This window comes from Ruditapes philippinarum, unplaced genomic scaffold, assembly GCF_026571515.1.
Source record: "Ruditapes philippinarum isolate M1 unplaced genomic scaffold, ASM2657151v2 ctg10884_1_1_1_1, whole genome shotgun sequence".
In the NCBI taxonomy this organism is placed as follows: Eukaryota; Metazoa; Mollusca; class Bivalvia; order Venerida; family Veneridae; genus Ruditapes; species Ruditapes philippinarum.
The window spans coordinates 20,006-46,254 of record NW_026863605.1 but is presented as its reverse complement, the minus strand read 5'-3'; the positions used below and the strand labels follow the sequence as shown (position 1 = coordinate 46,254).

The window sequence follows — 26,249 nt, the reverse complement described above, 5'->3', positions numbered from 1 at the left end:
TTTTAACAGGCTTTTTCTGTTCAGGATTAAAAACAGGGAAAAGAAATTTTCATGTTAAATTCTTCTAAAAATTTTGGGCAGTCTATTTATTTTTAAAGGCAATTAATATTTTATCCTTAAAATTTTCCAGTATCAAATGTTGGTCAATCTTCGTTACAACAGGCAAAACTTTGAAACATACTAGTATGAGCCGCGTCATGACAAATTCAACATAAGGCCGCTATTCCATTTATACGTGATCAGTGGTCCGCGTCAGTGATCTGTGTCCGGGCATGTCCGTGGGTATTATTCCATAGGTACGTTATTTTCTATATACTTTTAATTGAAGTATAGCGAACAGAGGATTTGTAGAATATGATATAATTTCATTCTAATACCAAAAACAGTTGTAACATCAAAGAATTAGGTAACAAACATTGAATATCAGTTAGGTTTTCAAATAACATCTCTTTAGCAACCGATGACCAGATGTTGTTTTTTTTAATCTGTCATTGCTGCATCATAAACTTATATGTTCTCCTACACTATTTTGGTGACTTCTTTAGTATTTTCTTTCGAAATCGATAAAGTATTTAATTTCGTTCGAGGCATTTTGTAGGGATGAGACATGTCAGTGACTGTCCGCGTCCGTAAAAAATCGCTCATCCTGCCTAAAATGGGTTTGCAACCAGCATGGATCCAGACCAGCCTGCGCATCCGCGCAGTCTGATCAGGATCCATGCTGTTCGCTATCAGTTTCTCTACTAGTAATAGGGTTTGTAAGCGAACAGCATGGATCCTGATCAGACTGCGCGGATGCGCAGGCTGGTCTGGATCCATGCTGGTCGCAAACCCATTATGTTGGTTTTGTCTTGGCGCGGCTCATATACATTTAATTAGTACAACTGTCTTTAACATATATTTACAAATACAGTATCACTTACGTATTATTATGTTTAATTCACTTTTTTGTTTGAGAGGTCAGTAAGGTGTTTAGAAAGATTGCTGGAGGCATCCATTAACATTTTTTGATTAGATGAGACACCAAATTGGGCATTTTGAATGTTTAAAACAGCGAAAAGTGTTTAAAAATAACAACACGGATATTGTTAGACTGTTTTATCTCTAACTTTCGACTGACACGCATTATTTATAAACAATAAGGACTGGTTTAAACTTCTCAGCAAAAGAAATGACCAATGTACTTCAAATCTTTATCCGCGATAAAAAGGAGCACAGAATTATTCTGATGTTTGTCATTATTTGTATCAAAACAGTTCATTATCATTTAAGTTAAATAATTTGTGTGCTTCCTTTTAACCTACCGATAACGATTAAGTCAATATTGCGTGCAGTCGCATATCTTTTATTTGAGTAAGTTAAGGACATGTTGCGTTTGGAGGTTAAAATATAGGTTTAAATCGGCATAACGCATAAGGTATAAGCTGTTGTTCACCGCTGGAAATAAGGAATTATACAGAAACAAAATGGCAAAGCTGACGGTTGAATACCCTAACGGAAATACTGAGGAACTGATGCATGTATATGGCATGACATATAAGTAGGTTATTTTGGTGACTAATCAAATGGTACTTGAAGATAACATTTTGTAATTTTGTCTAAATGACGGTTTTAACGTATGTGTTATTTACACTTCTTGCTCATTGTTTACTTATTCGTTGTTTACTTATTCACATTTCTTGCTCGTTGTTAACTTATTTACACTTCTTGCTCGTTGTTTACTTATTTACACTTCTTGCTCGTTGTGTACTGATTTACATTTCTTTCGCGTCGTTTACTTATTTACACTTCTTTCTCGTTGTTTGCTTATTTACACTTCTTGCTCGTTGTATACTTATTTACACTTCTTGCTCGTTGTTTACTTATTTACACTTCTTCCTCGTTGTTCACTTATTTACAATTCTTTCTCGTTGTTTACTTATTCACACTTCTTTCTCGTTGTTTGCTTATTTACACTTCTTGCTCGTTGTATACTTATATACACTTCTTTCTCGTTGTTTACTTATTTACACTTTTTGCCGTTGTTTACTTATTTTTACTTTTTGCCTGTTGTGTACTTATTTACACGTCTTGCTTGTTGTATACTTATTTACACTTCTTGCTCGTTTTTTACTTATTTACACTTTTTGCCTGTTATGTACTTATTTACACGTCTTGCTTGTTGTATACTTATTTACACGTCTTGCTCGTTGTTTACTTATTTACACTTCTTGTCCGTTGTTTACTTATTTACACTTCTTGCTCGTTGTTTACTTATTTACACTTCTTTCTCATTGATTACTTATTTACAATTCTTGCTCGTATTTCTTAGTTTTCATGAGTTTAGCTCAAGGACATTCAATGGTATGCAGTACACAAACATAAATTTCGTTAAACTTTTAGTAATTAAAATGTTTCATTAGATTATTTGATTCAATCATTCTAAGATAACTGAATTTTGTCAACATAAGAGTTCACTTCTCGCTGTGCATAATTAATGGTATAATAGATATATATATATAAATTTAATTAATGATTATGTGATCTTCATCGGCGCACAAATATCCTTTATCATTTTACTAAGCATTCATCCTAAATACTTATTTAGAATAGTTTATACAGAATGTGTTATTAATTGTGTCCCGGTCCAAAACCATGAGTGTTTACCAAGTTTCCTGCTCAAACAACGACTTGCCTTGCTTGGCTCCTTGCCGTTGATCATGTGTTGCTCGCTTTTGTTCAAGGATGCGTTCAGTGAATGCCACCCTTCCTTTTTAAATGTCTTCTTTCTCGTTGTTTACTTATTTAAACTTCTTGCTCGAATTTCTTTTTTTACATGATCTTAGCTCATGCACATTTAGTGGTCTGCAGTACACAGACCTAAATTTTGTTAAACTTTGAATAATTAGATTATTTGAATCATTCCATAACTGAAAATTGTCAATGCATGTGGAAATCACAAGAGTTCACTTCTCGCAGTGCTTAATTAATGGTATATTTAAATTTGATTAATGATGATAATGATGATGTGATCTTCATCGGCGCACAACAAACATCGACTTGCCATGATTGGCTCTTTGTAGGCTTGCGGTCCAGTCAAGACCACTCTGTCTTTTCATAATTTTATCCTGATGTGGTTTTAAATTGAATAATAAAATAAGACTAACAATAATATGCGGGAGTAAAATACGTGGTGGCTATAGTGATGTCAGCTTGCTCTAAACATAACATCTGAAGTTACAAGTAATAATACAAATTATTGATTGACACTATGGGGTATACAGTTTATAACACATTTCTTTCCTAATCACTGATAAAGAAAGATCATTTAAAACCAAAATGTGCACTTTATGTACTAGATGTAATCATTTTCATGGTTTATTTCAGTACAAAACTTCGCAATTTGTTTCCTAACGGAGATATCAAGGCACAGATTGAAAATGTTCGAGACCTGGAAATACGTGACGACGACATATACCTAGCAACATATCCAAAATGTGGTAATTTCAACTATATATTTTAGTTTTATCATTGTTATGGTGACTTATTTACTGTCTCTTTGAAGTTAAAGGCAAAGAACTTCCTAATGTATTACTTCCGATTTGAAGAGTATTGCAATATATAGGTTTCAAATACTGTGAACTGAATTGACAACGGGCGTCGTGATGTAGAAAATCAGTAGGGTCAATCTTTTTTTTTCTTTTTCTTTTCTCTTTGGTTTTAACGTTTTTGTTAGCCACGAAACAAACTCTTATCCCTTTAGGAAAGAAGAGTGTTTTAATCTTATAATATAATTATTATGCTTATAAGTGACATTTGCTAAATAATGCTTAATTTGATAACAAATATTGTATCTGTTTGTTAAAAAAATGTAAGATAGTAAAATCAAATCTAAACGGTAAAACCTTTAATTTTAAGATGAACCAATCTACTTGTGTGGCCAGTAAGGCAAAGTTTTAAAATAGCCCATTATTTGAAATACATTAAGGATTATTTTGATGCAGGAAATGGCCAAGCAAGTGTTTAAAATGGATGGGGTAGAGTAATTTTATATATATTTCTAATATTTTGTAAAGAAACAATCATTTTGGTTGTGATGTTTGGTAGCTGGATTTATAAATTGTTTCTTAACAATACTAGTAATCAAAAGGAAAACATTCTCCATATAGATATGATAGCACTTGTTTTTTTCCTTTATTTTGAAAAAGACCCTTTCAATATATCAAAGCTTTAATTCGGAAAGGTGTCTGTAATTTATAACCCGTAGGGTACGTTTTGTTTTAATTTTTCGTTTACTGACCAATAATGTCATTTTTCAGTTGCAAATAATGCCCCATTTGGATGGTCAGACGTTAATTAATATGAGTATTATTTCGACAGTTATAAATTAAAGATAAAAATGTTATTTTAGGATGTCGTTAAAAGGTAAATGCTTAAACTTTCCAAAGCCTATGGCATGCTGATCTAGTACAAAATTGATACACCAGTAATATATCATTTGTTATGAGTTGGATTCAGTATCATTCATGTCATTTACTTTGGATCTTCCATCTGAGACAACTATCAAGCTATTTTACGGGAAATCAGTGGTTTTACCCAGACACCTGTCCGTGCCTTGAATAATGAAGGAAGGCCCTAAAGCTACAGTCTCACTTACATCACGGCAGAGCCCCGGCAGAGCCCCGGTAGACGTCCGGGGTGATCCGGGAACGACCGGGGTACGACCGGGAACAACCGGAGTACATCCGTAACTCTGCCGGCAACGTCCTGGATGATCCGGGATGATCCGGGAACATCTGGCATTCGATCCCGGATGGAATAAAATATTTAATATCACCGGGATGATCCGGGAAGATATAGCTTTGCCGGCTTCATCCTTAGCTCTGCCGGGAACGACCGGGGTTATACCGGGGAAGCACCGTAGCTCCGCCGGCACAAACCGGGGATGATCCGGGGTATGATATAGCCGGTAGAGCTACGGTAGAGCCCCGGAAAATGCCGGCAGAGCCCCGGCAACTACAGGCAGAGCCCCGGATGATAAAGGTAGAGCTACGGTTGATCCCGGTAGAGCCCCGGCAAAGCCCGGATCATTTCAAAAGAATAACGACAATTTGCGATGATTGTACTTGCTGGTATTAAAACCCCTCTCTTTTCCCTTCTATCCAGTATGGCATCAGGAATTTTCAGAAAATCATCATGAATAACTATTCTGGAACAATAGATATTATATTAAATAAAAATTATGTGCCGTATAAGTGGTTTTTTTCTGCGGGCTCCAAATTCTGCGTTTTTTTTCCTAATTTTGGCATGTTTTTATTTCTGCGGACTTTATTTCTGCGGCACATTCTTTGGACAAAAAGTGATTTAATTTCTGCGACTCTTCTTATCAAAGTCTAAGTCACATTACCCAGTATTTTATTTGCATGTACACATTAGCATTTGTTTATCGTCATCACCACAAAGCTGTACAGTAATTACAAACAATTATATTGTTTCCTTGCAAACAAATATAATGCGCAACAATAGAAATGTATGCATCTTTTGATCAGCGTGAAATGACGTGTGAAAAATATATCCCGGTAGTATCTTTAATTTAATACCGTAAATCAGATGACAATTAAAGTATACGACGATTATTTAAGTATAAAGGTTGAACTGGTTTGAATGATTTAGTGATAAACAAACCTGTAGTGTATCAGCTAACACTATATATGCTGTTGAAATATCCTTATTCTTAAGTTAGCATAATTAACAATAAGTACATCCTTACAAACAAACATAGAATACATCTAAGCAGACAGCAGTTTTATTCAACTTGAAAACCCGCTAATCGTTATAATCCGTTAGTTGTTATTACTTTAGATGAAACAGGTCATAATGCAGTACACATATATTACAAGGTTAAAAAACAAAAACATGGAGAATATTCTGCGGTTTTTATTTCTGCGGTGCTTGCACTGACCGCAGAAAACGCAGAAATAAAGTCACCGCAGAAAAAACCACTTATACGGTATTATATTATCATTTTCGGGCGTTTTCAATCCACCGGGGTTCTACCGGGGCTCTGCCTGGATCGTCCTGGGCTCTGCCGGGGCTCTGCCTGGATCGACTGAGGCTCTGCCTGGGTCAACCGGGGCTCTTCCGGCGTCATCCGGGAACGACCGGCATGAACCGTAGCTGCAACTGGGCTCTGCCTGGATGATCCGGAGCGCATCCTGGGTGGTTAGTTGAGAACTACCGTAGTGCTGCCGGGGTAAGTGTGACCGCAACAATAATTTCACCCCGGATCGTCCCGGATCATCCCGGTAAGTTCCTGGGCTCTGCCGGGAGTAAGTGAGACTGAGGCTTAGAGAGTTTGTCATTAACAAGTTAAGATGAAAGGTCACCGTGTAGATATGACTAATGACCCACAGTTAAAGCTGCATGCCTATATACGGACACAACTATTTCAAGAAAACTAAACTTGGAAAAAATTTACTACGATTTAAAAAAATTTTTTTTTAAAAGGTTCGAGATTAAAGTAATAATTTACATGTTATCTGTCACTTATGACTGATTTTGCAGTATTTATCATCATATTTCTACTGCATGACTAACGCGCTATGGGTTATTTTTTTATTTTTTATTATGACGGTTTTTAGGTAATTTACGTGCATTATAAGTGCCGTTTGCAATGTGTAAAGTATGTTTTAGGTCATTTCACAATATTTTACTTTTTAATACATTTTCAATTCTTTTTTCATGAAAATTAGCATAAAACTAGAGATATGCTGCTTTAAATAATTGAGAAAATTTGCAAACTAGAAGTTTGGGTTTTTTATTTCTTTCAATGGGCATTTTCCTGTAGTACTGCAAAACTTGATACAAAAAAAGAAGTTTAATATTTGGATATTGTATAATTTAACATATTTCTTGAAAAATAAAATGTTCATATAAAACTTAATTTATTGCAAAATAAATGTTTTTATGGTCACTTACAAGCTTGATGGTGGGTTTCATTAGGTCTTTAGTCATAGGTCGAAATATATTGGGTTCGAAAAAGCCGTACTAGTAAGTACACTAAGGTTATCGTTATGAGTAAGTACAATGTGATAATTGATGCTGATTAAGTCCGCCATTTTAGAAGAAGAAATAATTCATAACAATTTTCAATAACCCACCATCCCACCCACATTCAGTATTCAATTTTTGACAAGCTTATACACATCAAAAAGGTTTTGTGTTTGTTTATAATTTTATATACAAATGCTTTTTCTTTTTACTTCAAGATATGTGTGTATATAATTTCATACACAGTTTTAGGCAAGGCAATATTCTTAGAACCCAACCTTTGATAATTTTTCGGGATATGTGTGTATATAATTTTATATACATTTTTCAGAAATGTTTGCTTGCTTTGTATACAATTTTATGTTATATTATAACTTTCATATCAGCATTGTTTTATATGTTTATATGTCATTTATTATTAAATGGCCATTTCACAATTTTATGTTAGTTTGATAACTTTCATATCAACATTGTATTATATGTTTTTCCGTCATTTATCATTAAATGGCCATTTCAATTTCAAAGTGTAGTTGTTATTCTTGAAAATTATCAAACAGAGAAAACTTTTTCAGGCAAAGATACAACAAATTGAAATGTTGACATAAATGTAATTATTATCTACTATATGACTATAAGCTATACTCACACTTTTTACCAGTATCCGTAAAATTAATATTTATATTGTGGTTTGTTGTAACGTATGGTTCTAAATACTATTAATGAAATTTAGACATTTCATTATAGACAAAACGATATCGTACTAAAATTGAATCATACTTTTCAGGCACGCACTGGGTCTGGGAAATTTTAGTTATGCTGGTAAAAGGCACCGCTGAGTACGAAACAAAAAAGAAGGTAGCAGCCTTTCTGGATTTCAGGGCACCGGAAACAATAAATAAACTTCTGTCCCCAAGAGTTTTAAACTGCCATTACCCTTTTAAACTTATACCGAGGCAAATGTTACAGAAAGGAACAAAAATTGTTCATGTGATGAGAAATCCAAAGGACGCCTTTGTTTCATTTTATCATCACATGCAATCAATGAATAAGGGAGCGTTAGCAAAGAGTTTCGAAGAGTTCCTCCCTTTGATGCTTGGGGACTATGGTTTTTGTAAGTTTAAACTACTAGTACTAGTATACTTGTGTTGTGTAATACACGATGGTCAAATTGATCAATAAACATTGCAACGTTTAAAAATCATATATTTTTTAAAGATCCTGTTACTCAATTTTTTATGGTTTTATATCATAAATATGATGCTCAAATGAAGATTTATCAACATTGTAAGTTCCAAAAAGCATTAATTGTAAAGATATTACCGAATTTACATTTCGTGTTAATAAAGGCAGGTAATTAAAGGTTATTTTCTATGAAGTCTTAATAAAAAATGAATGTATATACGAGTAGTTTGATGATTACATATAATACTTATACTAATACTTGCAGTACATATCTTACATATTCTTCGGTGTTTGAAAATTGTTTTAGAAGCATAATTATATAAAATTTCAAATAAGTGTGGTCAACATACAGGATCTTTAAATTCAACACTGTTTATATCTTATCTATTAAATTCTCCAAAATTTACATTGAAACATAAATTGAAAGTTCATATAGCCTGTACCAGTGTCACTATTGAACGTCAAAACAGCAATTAGGTATTTCAAACATCAATATCACACTTTCTCTAAGTAGTAACCGTCATATACACAACTTCCTGTGTCTTCTTAGCCATTTTTCGTAACTTCCTGCAAACCAGGTTGAATAAGGAAATGCCAAGACTGTTGTGAAAGTTTAGAAACTCCTCCCCAGACCATTTGAAGATCTTGATTAACTCTAAATCAAATAGGGGATATAAACGATGGTGGGTGATCTAAAACTTCAAACCTGTAGTTGTGTTGAATTCACCATATTTACCAATATATTATCATTTTTAAAGGTTCCGTTAGAGATTTATTGAGCAAAACACAAAATTACCCTTCACTTAGCAACTAGGTGGCACCGATCAAATATATATTTTACAATTCTTAAAACTTAGCAGAAGGGATATCATAACTTGTACAAGCTCACGTTTTAACTTTAAGCATGCTTAGGGGTGTTCTAATTACTAGTAATCAATAAAATATAGAATGTTTCACATTTTTGGAATGCTCTGATAAACAATAACCATGTTGCTCCATATTTTGGTACAAAAAGTGGTTTAATATTTTTTCGAAACATACATTTAAGACAAAGGAAGGTAGGTACTCTCACAACAAAATTCAACACTATTTAATGACAATTATAACAGTCATTACAAATTTATCTATACTGTTCAGACAACCCTCATATAGGTCACCATGTGATTAAAATATTTTTTTGAATATTTGAATATAAATTAGCTATAGACGAATATAAACTCCATTATAAGAGATAAGAACACAACAGACTTTTATGTGCAATGTTGCTTGAAAATATATACATATACTTGAAACTGAACAGAAAAAGACTTTAAACGCCCCCTTCGTTATTGATCTTGTTTTTTAATATTTCAGTAATTAAAAAAGTATCTAAAACCAGATTCTTATATTTTAGACATGTTTTACCCTTGGTTTAAGTATGTCAAAGAATGGGAAAGGTTTTCTAAACAACATCCAGAGCAGATTATTAATCTTTACTATGAGGATATTAAAGAGGTAATTTGTTTAATCGTTCAAGTTAATCCATAACATATGCATTACTTGCCTTCTTTTTATTAATGATAGGTGCATTATAGCAAGGGCACGTTAGTTTTATAAGGTTGTGCTTAAGATGCTTAGTCGCTTCATTGCTTTCAACTACACACCAGCAAATAGTTAAATATCTGTGTGTCTACCAAATACTTCGACACACTTGATTAGTTATTCAGTTGTTTAAGCTTTGAAAAATGAATATTGTTTAAGTCTGTGCTAAGGGATTTCAATATTATTCCCACTGTTGTTAACTAATTTAGGCAGTCAGTGTCTTCTGCTTCTTTATTTTGTCACTCACGGTATGTGTGTATATGTGTGTGACAAAATTTCATTTTACAATGTATTATATTTTATATACTCAAAGCACTCTAGATATGGTTCTATTTGCATTGTAACTCTTTTTTTTTTTATCCAATCTTAGATTTTTTCGTGTTAAATTAAGGTAAAGGTAACTTTGATATTATTAGTAGTGGAATGGACCAGGTTAGTTTTAGTTGGTTTATATAGAAGCTGAATTAGCAGATACTTTTTAATTCTTACAGGATCCTGTGAGAGAAATAAAAAAAATAAATGAGTTTCTTGGAACGGGAAGAGACGAGGTCTTAATACAAAAGATTGCTGAATCCTGTGACTTCAGAAACCTGAAAAAGGCTGATGCAGAAATTAAAGTACACGAACATATGTTACATAGTTCGGATATGCCAGTGATTTACAGAAAAGGTAAGATTAATATATAGACTGGTCATGTCGTTCATGATAAATATAAAGGGCTTTCATTACATTTGATACATATCTCATCAAAACGTTTTTAAAGAAGAACATAATTAGTGTGCTTGTTTATGCAGATAGGTTCTACATTGTTACAGTCAATATCACCGGTAATATTTGCTGCATAAAAATAGGCTTTTTAATTGAAGTATAGCTTCATTAATAATATGAAGAAAAAAATCCTATTTTGCAGGTGATGTTGGAGACTGGAAAAATCATTTCACAGTGGCACAGAATGATCATATGAACGAATGGCTGGAAGAAAACTTGCTAGATACTAATCTTAAATTCAGATACTCGCTGTGAAAGTTGTAACAAATTTAAGGGCAAAATACTAACATGTCTGTGTAGCCTGTATCACTATAATCAGATACCTTCAGATTATAATATGTTAAAAAAAGGTGGACTATTTTTGAAACAATAAAAAATTCGCCCCTCGGACATAGAAAAATAAATAATAAAAAACACATTAAATATACAATGTTATTGATGTTTATATAATTGCAGCATACTCACGTTTATTGAAAATTTTATTCTTTTTTATAAATTATAGGAATAAATTTAATACCCATCTCTAACACTAGTAAATGTTTTATTTAATTTAAATTTGTCTCATACTTTGACCATGTGATATTATTTCAAATTGGCTTATCTTGTATGTGCACAAGATGTAACATAGATTGAGTAACCATCCTTGTTATTATAAAATCATAATAAGAACAAAACATGTGACATAAAGTAAGAATGTGTACATCATTAATATATTCATTACCAATGTTTATTTTGTGCGTGTGTTTTCTTTTGTTTTCACTTTTTTCGAGAATTCTGCTTTTAATATCATTGGTTGAAAAAGGTTTCCATACAGAATTATATGGAATAGAAGGTCAACTTAATGGTCGGAAAATGTCTTTACAAACATTGAAGCACTTGTATATAAACCTCCTTGTCTTGATAAAATGAGCTCTTCTTAAGCGCTAATGGTATTGCCAATATATGAAAACTAAGCAATTTTAGTTTCCAATGATATAAACATGTACTTGTAAATGTGCTTAGATAAAGTAAATGTTGACACAATATCATTGATATAAATTGAATACGCTAAAGACAACTGTGCTATTCGATCGTTTACATTCTATTCAGTTAAATAAATGCTTCTTGCATAGACATATCAGAAAGGAAAACACCAATCTGGTATATATTTTACTTACAAAAGGTTCTATATTAAGACTTTAAACTAAAAAGTATTGGTGACAAAATACGAATGTAGATGATTTGAATAAGAAACCTTAAAGAAGACCTTACATGGCAACAATTGAGACGTTGCACACTCGACCAATTAACGGCAGTAAAATATAAATTAGAAGGTACCGGGTAACTCCCTTTTTGCAACGGGTGAGAGAATGTTAAAAATGTTACATGACAATTTATAAATTTTTCTGGTATGCAACGAGGCTAACGTGTTAGGAAATATTTGTCTATAAAACCTAAGCAAGTAGTACTTGCAGAACTTACTTGAATTTCTTTAGAACATAAAAATAGAGAAAACACAATTTCTTAGCAACTTTAAAACATCACTATAATTTCAAAAAACTATTATCCCTGGATAACTGACAGACAGGCTAGATGATATTGATAAACAGTGATCTACCAACGAAAAAACAACTTGTTACCCTTTCCTTCTGTAGCGCCGATATATGTCCAAACGTCGAAATATATCCAAACGACGATAAATGTCCAAAACTCCTTTAACGATAAATGTCCAAAAATTAACGAAAAATGTCGCAACAAATTAGGTGCTCATAAATGTCCAAATCGGTTAACGATAAATGTCTAACGATAAACTTTTCATATGTTAATTTGTAATTTATTGTATTGGATACTGTAACAGTCTATCCAACTAACCCGTGATTTTACCCTCTAGTTCACCCCCGACGTAAAATGTATCATACATGATTGTGCATGGCCAGTTGCAGATCCGGATTGGGCGCGGGGGGCATGTGCCTTCTTAACTCACCGAAGCAATACGTTTTAGCATTGTTAGTGTTCTTTAATATTTTGTGCCCCATATAGCGTTGCCATTGTCCGTCCGATTGTCTAAGTGTCCGTCCCGAAAGTTTGTGAACGGTATAGGGGCGTGGACAGAGTTGCATATTCCTTTACTGTCAAGTGGTCAAAAGTTAAGAAAAATATGCAACTCTATCTGGCAAACAAAGCAGTTAACCTGTATAAACCATGTGAGCTAATCAAGGGGTTAACTGCTTTGACAGTTAAAATCTGACCTACTGATTCAACAGCGAACGATGCAGACCTTGACAGGATGACGCATTTGCTTGTCGGGGGATATGGTCGTTATTAGCATATACGCAACACGTGTTAAATGGGTTTTGTGACTTTTCTCTGAAGTGCTGCGAAGACGGTCATTCTCATGCTACATTGATTTAAGACATTTGTATTTGATTATTACTCATTCGCGCGTGGTGGACTGAACGCCACTGCGGGACCACCGCCTTATACATTTGTAAATACAGAGTTTTGAAAGGCTACTTACATGTATCCCTCCAGTGTCGACCCAGATCAGTTTGCACACAAATGCGTCACCAGATTAGGGTATGCGCTATTAAACACCAGTAATTGGTAGTTAAGGTTTTGTATGTCCCTACAGTGTGGCACTTTCAAGATCAACCTACATGGTTATACATGAATATAATGTATATATAATCAGAAAATGTTCAACTTTATAAGGGGAAGTAACTGCTATATTACCATTTTACAGCTTCTGATTGGTTATAATTATGTCGTGGGAACAAGATTATTATTTCGTGGGAACAAGATATTATCTCGTGGGAGTAAGATAATTATTTCGTTGGAACAAGATAATATCTCGTGGGAACATGATAATATCTTGTGGGAACAAGATAATATCTCGTGTGAACAAGATAAATAAAGACACCCATGTGTCACATCTGTGCCACCGTAATAGACACTTGACGTAATAGTATTATTTCTTGCTGTGCTGGTTGGATACAAACATGTAAATTTAAAAATTACTTATATGTCAAATATTAACTTAACAATATTATATAAATAACACATGCATTATGCTAACTGGTTACTAAAGCATTATCGTTTTTATCAATACAGAGTTATGTAAGAGTTATGTACCCCAGGGTGATATAAGAAATATTCCCCGGGAAATATATTCTAGGAGGGTGATATTCGATCAGAACACATTGTAGGCCTATGGGAGTTTTACATTGAAGGATATATTGAGGTATAATAATATATAAAATAACATATAATATTGCTGTCGGGGTGATAGAGGATATTGTCAACCCGAGAAGTTGTATATTACCCCGAGGCGCAGCCGAGGGTAATATGCCAGTTCAAGGGTTGGCAATATCCGACAGCCATATGTTATTTATTTTATTATACCGAAAAAAACCTTAGGTTCCAAAACATTCATAAGAGAAAATACAGATCAACACTTCAAAATTACAGCGATTTTTATCTGTAAACACAAAATGTATTGATAAAAACAAGACAAACAGACAGACATACATATCGTTATTTCTTCATTAGAAAATAAATAACAACAAAAAAATCAAATTATTATACTTATTATTAATGGATGCAAAATTACAATTATTTTTAATCATCTATCTATAAAATTTTCATATGTAGTAATTTTTATACACGTAAACATGTACAAGCTTGTAACGGTTTCGCACGAACTTTTCGCTTTCCACGTGGGATTCATTGCTAAAAAAAGATTTTTTTATAAACTATTTAAATTGTATTAGTATGTTTATCTTTGCATTATGTTAAATGGTTACTAAGGCATTATCGCTATGAATACAGAGTTATGTAAGAGTTATGTACCCCAGGGTGATATAAGAAATATTCCTCGGGGAATATATTCTAGGAGGGTGATATTCGATCAGAACACATTGTAGGCCTATCGGAGTTTTACATTGAAGGATATATTGAGGTATAATAATATATAATTAAAACATGAATGTTGGGGTGATAGAGGATATTGTCAACACGAGAAGTTGTATATTACACCGAGGCGCAGCCGAGGGTAATATGCCAGTTCAAGGGTTAGCAATATCCTGTATCACCCCGACAGTCATGTGTTATTTATTTTATTATACCGAAAAAAAAACCCCTTAGGTCAGCAGTCTTTGTCTGAAAGAAAATACAGATCATCACTTCACAATTATAGCGATTTTGATCTGTAAATGTTCGATATACACAAAAATAGTATAATGTATATAGATAAAAACAAGAGACAGACAGACAGACAGACTAGGAAATAAATAATATTATGCTAACTGGGTACTAAGGTGATATAAGAAATATTCCTCGGGGAATATATTCTAGGAGGGTGATATTCGATCAGAACACATTGTAGCCCTAAGGGAGTTTTACATTGAAGGATATATTGTCAGGGTCCAGTGGGGCCGGCACTAAGAAATAACTTCAAATATGGTTCGAATCCTAGTCCATGCAAGGCGTCTTAAGCAATCAAGCTTAAGGAGCCAGACCCCAATACCCTAATAACCTAAATATGATAAGTGAGAGACATGAGGGATGAAGTAAAAGCCATATAATGTTAAGTTTCAACAATATAATTGAAAAATATCTTCAAAAAAAATGTGTACATATAAATTTCATAAATCGTTTATATCTGTGTCTGTAATCTGTGACTTCTTATAGACATCAGCTTCATATATGTTGGTCAAGATCTAGGTCATCATTATACTGGATAAAATATATATAAGCACATAGATAAGCATAACTCATCTAAACTGCGCAGACATGAGAGTGTGATGAGTAAAATACTCATATATCACTGCTCGAACATAAGCACATGCAAAGAGAGTGAGATGAGATATATAAGCTCATATACCACTGCTCTTACACTAAAAGCCATGCAGAGACATACACAGTGAGAGTGAGATAAGTGAGACACTTATATACCACTGCTCACACATTAAAAGCAACTTTAAGCAGGAACACAAGCATAAACTCTTCTTGATTTCAGTATCAAATATAACATTCTTCAAGTAGACTTATAAATTACAGGAAGGACTGAGACATGAGCATAACTCATGAATGATTTCCATTCCAAAAACCCTAATATATATTTAGATGAAAATTATCTCTTCTAATACAGCTTATGAAGTTTTATCAAAGTTTCAGCATGAACATCAACTGAACTGTCAAACTGTAAAAGATTTCTTGACTAAAATGGCTTCTTGTCCAACTCGTTCCTTTCTGCATGTACATTCTTCTCTCTATCTTCATAAAAAAAAATATAACACGTGCAACATGTAAACAATAACAAACGTCATCCACACCCTGGATTCTGATTGGTCAGCCGCATCACACAAAAAATAGTTCCTAATTGAGATCAAAACTTCTAAGAAAATATGAAGGTCATCGGCCATCTTTAGCGTCCGTCAGCATCTTCTTCTATAACAAAAATAAAAATGAACAAGAAACAACTTAACTGAACCATAGAACTTCCAACTGGTGAATCCAAACATCGAACGCCATCCTTACTTTCACTTTCGTCTGTATCCGGTTACACAAACAGTCAAGAATCAACAAAATAAGTCTGAAAATTCTAGAAATCACTCTCGTGGATTAAACTTAACAATTTTTAGGCGTGCAAGAGGTCGATCAAGGGCGCGCTCGAGCTTTTATATCATACGATGCTGGAATTGCAGGAAAGCTCTGCAGGAATCGTTGGAAACTGGAAGGTCGCTGTTCCGCCATTCCTCGATAAAATTTTAATGAGCCAAATTTAAATTAAACTTGCAAGTACATTACTCAAAGACCATGTCGCTGTTTCTAAAATAAATCTTCCTACATATATATAGCAAAAATAACAATAGACAATGTATAAATAATATTTATAGCCTGCATGATAAGTTTTACCGATTCCCGGAAGGGGTATTGAACTAACGGAATGTCGTAAACTCCAACATTTTCAACCAAGACACCCGCAAATCTTACGAACAGCGATGAATATTAATTACACAGATAAAACAGAGTTTTTAAGTGTTGACAGTGTACAATTACACCCCAGGTATCTTCAATGATCGGTAATTGATTGAATTAAACCTGTACTTTAATGTAGAATAGGGCTGGATTCGGACTGTATAAGATAGTTGATCAAAATTTATCATTTCTCGTCTTTGTGGTGACATCATGGGCCCCACAATATTGAGGTATAATAATATAAATGTTTAAATGACACCATCATATAGCAATTATAATGTTACTATTCGAATACTGTGATATATTTATTTTAATCTGTTGACAAAAACTTTTAACATTTCTTCTCAATTCGACAAACGTTATTTTGAAATAATCACAATTTGTCAATGAATATTTTCATCTTTAAACTGTTTTACACATATATTAACTGGTTTACACTTGGTTATGTCTTGGTTACAACTTCGGTAATGTACTGATGCCATTTCTTAGGTCTTCTGTACCATATATCTGCAATATCGTACCAACAAAGGGCATTAGTACATAACCGAAGGTGCAACCAAGCATCGGCCCATCTAGATTCTCTTATAATATTGCGGATTTTCTAATATTATGCCACTGAACCGACCAAAATTCAGCAAAAGTCGTCTCACGCTTACAACATTCGGCACATCCTGCATTATATCAGGTGAAATGTAAATTCTAGGTAGGTAAATGTCACATAACTGCACAACACTACTAAGATGACATCTGCTTAAGACGTATCTCATTGCCGGATTTTCGTTTATACAGTATCGCACTATCTTAACTTGTATAAGTAGTGGTAGATTTGTAAATATGAACGAACTCGGTGCAATCGGTCTTCGTCGACGTCGCATATTTTCGACAAGTGAGCGCAGAGAAATAACATCGTTATTCAAGTCATTGGCAGTAACGCTAACACTATTATTGGCAGTATCGATATCACTTGGTAAGTTCTCCGTGTCATTGTTATCCAAATTATTGTCATTTGCAGTATCGATATCACTTGATAAGTTCTCCGTGTCATTGTTATCCAAATTGCCATTTGCAGTATCGATATCACTTGGTAAGTTCTCCGTGTCATTGTTATCCAAATTGTCATTTGCAGTATCGATATCACTTGGTAAGTTCTCCGTGTCATTGTTATCCAAATTGTCATTTGCAGTATCGATATCAATTGGTAAGTTCTCCGTGTCATTGTTATCCAAATTGCCATTTGCAGTATCGATATCACTTGGTAAGTTCTCCGTGTCATTGTTATCCAAATTATCATTGGCAGTATCGATATCACTTGGTAAGTTATCTGTGTCATTGTTGCTATCATGATCACTCTTAGTTTCAACAAAATATATCTGCTCTGATTCGTAAATTATATTTCAAACTATTTCCTTGTCATAGCTTAGTGCTACATAATGTTCCCCTTCACCTTCGGGATAGTGACCTAGAACGATCATAGGTAAATTTTCATTTACCTCGCCGTCGGGGAGACCATTTGGACTTATTAGTGTAGTCCTGCTGTTTAAAGTTGAAACTACTAAAATTTGTGCATTATAGATATTTGAAATTGCTTGTAATGTAATGTGATCACCATATTCCGCATTTTGTCCCATACGGAATAGATGTCGGGGATTCTGTAATTGATTCATGCCAAAAGGAGCTCCTCCTCAAGAAACTTATAAGGTCATTGCGCAATGTTGCTTCAGATCTAAAAACACCAATATTGTTTAACTGAAATGCTATGGCCGAAAACTGACAATTGCCATATCCCGGAGAATTATATTATTATTAGTTATATTAGTGTTCACTATTAATCAAACTGCGCTTTAGTCGTGACAATAACTCAAAACCTGATTAATACATTTTCGAAAAACGTAGAATAAATTAATTCTGTCGATAGACTTCAGCAAATTGATGGTAGAAGCAAGAATATAATTTAAATATAGATGAATTATTATTGTACACAGACCACTTGCTCATAAGTCAACGTTTTATTCTGCAAATCATTTTCAAAAGTACAAGTACAAATGGTGTCTGTACCAAACTCATATTTATGATACTTTCAAATCAATACTTATCTTGAAATTCAATTGATATACATAATGAATTATGTAATTATTGTATATTTTATTGAACAGATCACCTATAACAGTGGTTTTACGGGTGATTTGCTACACAAACCTTCCTCGGGTAAGTCGAGGAAGACTTTCAAATATGAATACCAATTATACACTTGAGTTCACCTTGACCAAGGCGTCCTCAATTCGTCCTTAAGGAAGCCTTTTCCGAGTTTGAGTGGAGGTTGAGTTCGAGTGACGACACTGAATATAGCTATAAGTGTAGAGTGGCGCAATGCAGATGTTAACAAGATATGTTTGTAAAACATGTATGCCACCCCACCTAAACACAGCCAATTTAATATTATAACATTAGATTTTTAAATGTGTATAAAAAATGCATAGTAAATTTGTTATGGAATACATGTATATCATTGCCATGGGGCAGAACCAATATGACCCATGGGTCCATGAATTGAGTAAACCCTGTAGTTGTCAATGAGACAATGTTACACACAAAATATCTTCTAAAAACACGCTTTTCATAGTGAGGTCACTGTGACCTTTACCTTTGACCTACTGAACCCAAAATCAATAAGGGTCATCTACTAGTCATGGCCAGCCTCCACACCAAATATGAGGACCATCAGCCAAAGCATTGTCTAGTTATTGAGCGGAAATGGCATGGTCTACGGACCGACTGACCGACCGACCGACATGGGCAAAGCAATATACCCCCACTTCTTCGAAGGGGGGCATAATAACTTATTTTATTTGACTATTTTATCGTTGGTACCGGTTGCCCATATGACCAACGTCCCCTGAAGATTGTTAGTATATTATTTTTCGGGGGATAGTGAATGATACAGAAGACGCCCCGTTCCAGAGGCGACCCTGGTTCTTTTAAGTGCCCGGTGTAAAGCACCAGTACAATGCACCTCGGTTTAACTTATTTTTTTTGCCTTTAATAGTAAGGGAGAGAGACTGTATCCAACAATCAACTTACTAGTATTTTCAAATACATTTTTTAAACTTTTTAACAATCTCACAAGCATCCCGCTAGAGTCCCAGTGGTCGGTCGGATGATACAGGAACGACCGGGGTACGTCCGTAACTCTGTCGGCAACGTCCGGGATGATCAAGGGCTCTGCCGGGGCTCTACCGGTGATTGTCGGCTCTCTATCTGACCGTACTGGGGCTCTGCCGGGATCATCCGGGACTCTGCCGACATCATCCGGGGCTGTGCTAGCATGGATCTCAGCTTTTATGATCTCTTTGATCGAAGACTTAACAGCGTTTGAATATCGTGTTAGGTCATCCGTCGTCCACTTACTATCTGCATTATCCGTAGTTTCAACTGGACTCTGCATGGATGGCCCGGAGTTCATCCTGGTTGTTATAAGTATGGAAATTGGGTATCGCCGTAGTGCTACCGGGGTTATTGAGACTGCAACAATATTTTCATCCCGGATCGTCTGGGGTGGTCCTGGGCTTTGCCGGGATGCTGGTGAGAACGCTACTTAAATCGGTACTTTTAATCCCTATGGAAACCTTTATAACTGGCTGATGCATTACTGTTGATCATAGAAATAAGTGCAATTAACATATGAAAAGTTGAGACATTTATCGTTAACCGATTTTGACATTTATGAGCACATAATTTGTTGCGACATTTTTTCGTTAATTTTTGGACATTTATCGTTAAAGGAGATTTGGACATTTATCGGCGATTGAGACATTTATCGTCAATTTTTGGACATTTATCGTCGGTTGGACATTTTCCGACGTTTGGACATAGATAGATAGTTTTATTTCAATCATATTAGGCTTAAAAGCCCACGATGACATGATAACAGCATAATACTAGACAACGAACAGTGCATATACATATGAAATACATAACATAGCATGATGATAATATCGGAGAAGATCATAACGACAAACTCTTCAAGTATAAATACATTAATGTTGTGTTTAACTTACATAAATATGTATAGTTATCATTTGATATAAATGTAATCCAAAACATATATATTTGATAAATGTTTAAAGTTTTAAACCTATGTAAAATTATATACATTCATCAAATAATAGGTTATATACATACATGTACTGAATATATCCACGATTCTTGCCACATTCTAAGACAAGAAACATAGAATATAATTGATGCATATTTAATTTGTTTGTAATTGTTATAACATAAATATATCGGCCTTACCGAAAAGAAATTGCAAGACTGATAATATGTTATAAATTAACAATCATGTTCAAAATGACTTATTGTCATTAATATGTTCGTTTTACATATATACGTTTATTTAAGATGAGATATTCCAACAAAATGAGCACATCGCATACAATGAAATAAATATGCATACTACACAATGTATTATTAACATTATTCATGTGTCATAGCTCTTTCGCCATAGAGACAAAAGAAAATGTTATAAAGTATCAAAAGTAACCCTAGAATATATTCATCTTTTGAAAGCATATATATCACTTAAATTAATATAGTATTCATAGTTTATAGAAAAAAGACAATTTACTTAACAGTATACTTAGACACTAACTTATATTAATGACTACATGAGATTGTTTCAACTAACGGTATTAACAAAAAATAATTAAAACTTTAACAAATAATTAAATGATAGAATTTCTTAGTTTAAAAGCTTTTTCAACAAATATTCCTAGGTTTCTTATCACTTTTTTATTTTCTGAATTTAATAGTTCTATAAATTTATACATATTTGGTCTGTTCCAAAACTTCTTGTGAATGTAAGTGTTTCTTAATTCTGTATATAATGAGCATTCAATAACAAAATGGTATTCGTCTTCAAGAGTATTGCAAATTGAACATTTTCTATCGTTTAAAGGTATTCTGGTTGGTTTTGCCCACCTACCAGCTTCTACTTGTAGTCTATGAGATGACACTCTCAGACGTGTTAATGACTGAACAAATTTATTTGCAGTAAAACAATCAAGATATGGTTGGTACCTAAAGAAAGAAATATTTCTATAAAACAAAGCTCTACTAGAATTTGATAATCTTGAGTTCCAGTTCTGTATAAATTGGTCATTTAATCTTTGTTTAACTAAGGACAAAAATATCTTATCATCACCTACACCTTGATATAACCATGCGTCAACAAAACCTAGTGAACATAACAAATCTTTTAACATTGAACACCAATTTTGCCTATTTTCATACTGTTCAAAATCATCCTTTAACAAAGAGTAAATAATGAAGACATACTTGTTTCTTCCCAAATGTAATATTTTTAACCAATATTTAATAATATTCAAAAAATGCACAGTTTTAAAGGATACCCGACCTAATTCCCCATAAATAAAGTCATTTTGTGTAGTCTTTTTAACACCCAAAATTTTTTTACAAAATTGCAAATGCACCCTTTCAATTGATAAATCATTGACAAAACCACATACTTCGCTGCAATAATTTAAAATCGGAGATACGAGTTTATCAAATAATTCTAATTTATGTTTTGGTTGTAAATAGGTAAATTTGTATAAATATTTATTCAGCTTAAATACTGCTTTTTGCGCTTGACCTGCTATAGTATTGTGGGCGGTACTTAATGAACCTCCACTTGTAAAAACAACACCTAAATAACAAAAATTGTTCACAATCTGAATAGACTGTTCATTGTATAAAAATTCTAAATTTCGTGGTAATGTTCCCCCTTTTTTAAAAATCATAATTTTTGTTTTAGAGACATTCACCTTCATTTTCCACATCTCACAATAATTGTATAATAAATCAATACTTTTTTGGAGTTCTTCAGGTGAATTTGCGAATATAACAATATCGTCTGCGTATAGTAATAAAAATATTTTAAACATGTTTACATCTAAGCCAGTCATATTACCATGTATAAAAACATCTTCAAGGTCATTTATGAACATAGAAAATAAGAAAGGAGATAGACATTCTCCTTGTCTTACTCCTAGTTAATATGAGTATTCCTCACTTAACATGTTACAATGCTTAACTCTTGATTTTACAGACTCATAAATCGATTTTACAATATCAAAAATCTTTCCTCGTAAACCTAGTTGTATCAATTTGTACCACAGATTATCTCTAACAATATAGTCAAATGCTTTACTAAAATCAACAAATAAAGTATAAAGTTGCTTTCCTTGATTTAAAAAGTGTGACAATAATCCATTTAATACATATATATTATCTACTGTACTCATCTTTGATCTAAACCCTGCTTGTGCTTCTATATAAACATTGTAATTTTCTGCCCAAAACTTTAATCTATTATTAATAATACGGGTGAAAATTTTACCTAAAAAGCTTAAAAGTGTAATACCACGATAATTCTCAACATTATTAATGCTCCCTTTTTTATGTAAAGGTATTACATAACCTTCTGACCACCTAACAGGAAAATAACCAATATCATATATTTTATTAAATAACGAATACAAAACAGGTAATAAAATATCTTTACCTTGTACAAAAAATTCGTTCAACAATAAATCAGGCCCGCTTGACATATTATTCTTGAGCTCCTTTAAAGCTAAACTAATCTCCTCCGTAGTGATGATGGTATTCAATTCATTAAACATTATTTTAAATTCATTATTTTCATAACGCTCTACAAAATGTAAAATATCTTCGTCAGGTGAAAAAAATCTATCATCTGGACTATTTACGGCTTTAAAATATTGGGCAAATGTAGATAACGGTATATTAGAATGATTTACACCAGAAGCTTCTTTTAACATTTTCCAATACAAACGTGCATTATTATATCTTACAGTTAACAGTTTATTTGTTTTTTCTTTATCAAAATTATATCTACATTTACGTAATACAGTTTTATACTCAGACCTGGCTTTTACCATGTTTACTCTATTAAAATCATTCTGACAATCACGATATTTGTTTAAACATTTATAAAATATTTGCTGCTTTTCAAAACACTCACTATTAAACCATGGTTGATTTACATCATTTGTTACACACTTAGAGCCAGTGGCTGAACCCCTTTTGATAAAAGGAGAAGCAATATTATTAAACATGTTTTCTAAATTTTGCAAACAATTATCAATGTCGCCCTTTGTAGAGCTTAATAAGATATTATTTTCTAAATTATCAAGATTCTCAATATTTTCTTCTGTTGATAATAACTCAATATACTGATCTTTCAAATTTTCTTTCCATACATAGGTATAATCAACACTATCATAATTCTGATTTAAATTATTATAATCATATATATTGTCAACATGATCAGTAGATTTATTGAACACAAAAGAAACAGTTATAAGACAGTGATCAGACACAATATTAGGACAATCAATATCAAATGTACCAATTTTCTCACATAAACTATTTTTACACAATAAATAGTCAACAACACTACACCCTCTATTATTCACAAATGTATATTTACCAATATTATAATCTTCATCTTTCCGTCCATTCATTATTCTATAACCCGTTTGTTTACAAAAATCTAAAAGCAATCTGCCATTATTATTAACATGCCCTTTATCTTGTGAAAACCGATCTAAATTTCTATCTGTCTGATAATCGTCTGGTAAAATTAATAAATTAAACGAGACTTACCTGGAAGTTGAAGTTCAATTATTATTCTACTGCTACTGGACCACAGGGTTTAATGAGATGAACATATGATCTTATCAGATGACCAAGCAGACTTTCAGAGCATACATAATTATGCAAAATGCGACAATGGCTTATACATATGGGAGGGGTAATTGGGTGGGCATTAAACCCTGTGGTCCAGTAGCAGTAGAATAATAATTGAACTTCAACTTCCAGGTAAGTCTCGTTTAATTTATTAATTCTACTGCACTGGACCACCTAGGGTTAATGAGATTTTAGAGACCATGCTCGCATTTTGATAAGTCGTTAAAACTTCATAACCAAGTACAATGATTACGCATTCAATCTACGACTATTAACTTTTCAAAACTGAAAATGTAATGTACAAAATAAAGTATGCAATTGCCATATACATAAAATGCTGTAAAAGTAACAATCATTATAAAAGAATACTATTCCCTATTTCTACTGTGCGGAAATTAAAGGTCATTATAGGCTTGACCCCTGCTGCAATGTTACATTGCAAAATTGATACATTGTATCGTATATTGTAAACAGAAAATTGCAAACAAGTTTGACACACATTTACGTGTAGCACAAAATTCTTCCACATGTAGTGATATTCGAAGTTTTCTATGGTTTTAAAGCAACACATTTATGTTTTTAATTATAATTTCTTTAGGCTCGATTTCTGATATCTTGCAAAATCAGTGTTTTAAAATTACTGATCTGCGGTTAAAGGGCCATTAAGCATAAACCTGCCATTATTCGTTTATATTATTTACATTTTTTTTTCCATGCATGTTTTCTTCAATAAACGCATGTATATTATTTTCCAAATCAGCTCTGTATTGCAGTTACAGTACATGTTTCTATGGTTCACGTTTTCGATTCCACTCGATACAGGATAGGATATAATGAAACATACAAATGAATTTGTTCATTTTTCCTGAATTATTAATATTATTATCATTTTTGTTTGGAATCAATCAATCAATTAATTAGTTAATTAAGTCATCAACTGATTTATTTCAAAAACGATAATGAAAACTACCAAAACAAATGGCTGAATCTCTTATCACCACTTACTTATTCAGTTGTTTGAAAATAAAACCCCAAACAAGTAATATTCTATGACCATGCCATTTGGTAGAATAATCTGCTTAGTGTTTTCCTTTCCCCCGGGCAATGACGAGTAAGGTACCACATCTACATATAATGATATATTATTAATTTACCTGCCATTTCTTTTTCAAATTTTATAACATTTCTAGTTGACTAATTAACATGCAGTCTACAAATATAAATGCGTTCATCAACCGTAGAAATGTTTCATAGACTAAACTGCAGTTTTCATGATATAATTAATATTTTTATTGAAACTAGTTGTTTCAATTATTTAAATCAAAATTTTAATGACACTTTGACAGCCGTAGCACAATCAGGATTTTGTTTGCCTATTGTTGTGATAGGTCCGACACAAATCCCTCTCTGAGTGATTTATAGCGCCATGGATCATAACACAGTGAAGGTTAATTAGCAACCCCTCCTTGCAAACAAACAAATCAAATTAAGACATATGTTTGACCTACAAACCAGGTACAGCTATTAATACCTGCTGTTTTCCCAGGAATAAGTCCGATGATAAACCCTAACAAAAACAATTCACTGAGAGGGTCCAGTGAGAGATTTATCTAAAGATGTAGTACATGTATACAATAAATCCCAAATTATCAACCTTATCTTAACCATCTAAAATACTGCACTTTACAACTTTGTATAAACTATCATTATTGTAATGAATGGTAAAACATTGGTTTCATAGGTTTGTCCAACAATGAAAGACAAGGCAAATGCAAATGATTTTTTTTTTCATCTTAATAGTTTATTTTATTATATTCATTAATTCATTTTAGTTTTACTGTAGTTAGCTTGAGCAAAAATTTCAATGCATACAAAGTATATCAAACATGTATTCAATTATGCATTTAGCTATGTCTATATACACCTTTCAGTCGAAGAAAATTCTGGATAGAAAAATATTT

General features: G+C 33.0%; 1 protein-coding gene across 1 annotated transcript; it reads left to right on the top strand.

Moving 5' to 3' along the window:
• Positions 1-1,245: 1,245 nt before the first annotated feature.
• LOC132722666 (sulfotransferase 1C4-like) lies at positions 1,246-11,288 on the top strand. Its single transcript, XM_060707185.1, has 6 exons — positions 1,246-1,540; positions 3,367-3,479; positions 7,814-8,140; positions 9,605-9,705; positions 10,284-10,461; positions 10,703-11,288. Exons 1-6 carry the CDS (start codon positions 1,467-1,469, stop codon positions 10,813-10,815), a joined length of 906 nt encoding a protein of 301 aa, XP_060563168.1. The 5' UTR covers positions 1,246-1,466; the 3' UTR covers positions 10,816-11,288.
• The last annotated feature ends 14,961 nt before the right edge of the window (positions 11,289-26,249 follow it).

Coding starts and splice junctions, on each gene's coding strand:
- LOC132722666 (XM_060707185.1), top strand. CDS start 1,467: ATGGCAAAGCTGACGGTTGAATACCCTAACGGAAATACTGAGGAACTG. Junction 3,480..7,813: donor AGCAACATATCCAAAATGTG/GTAATTTCAACT, acceptor CATACTTTTCAG/GCACGCACTGGGTCTGGGAA. Junction 9,706..10,283: donor ACTATGAGGATATTAAAGAG/GTAATTTGTTTA, acceptor TAATTCTTACAG/GATCCTGTGAGAGAAATAAA.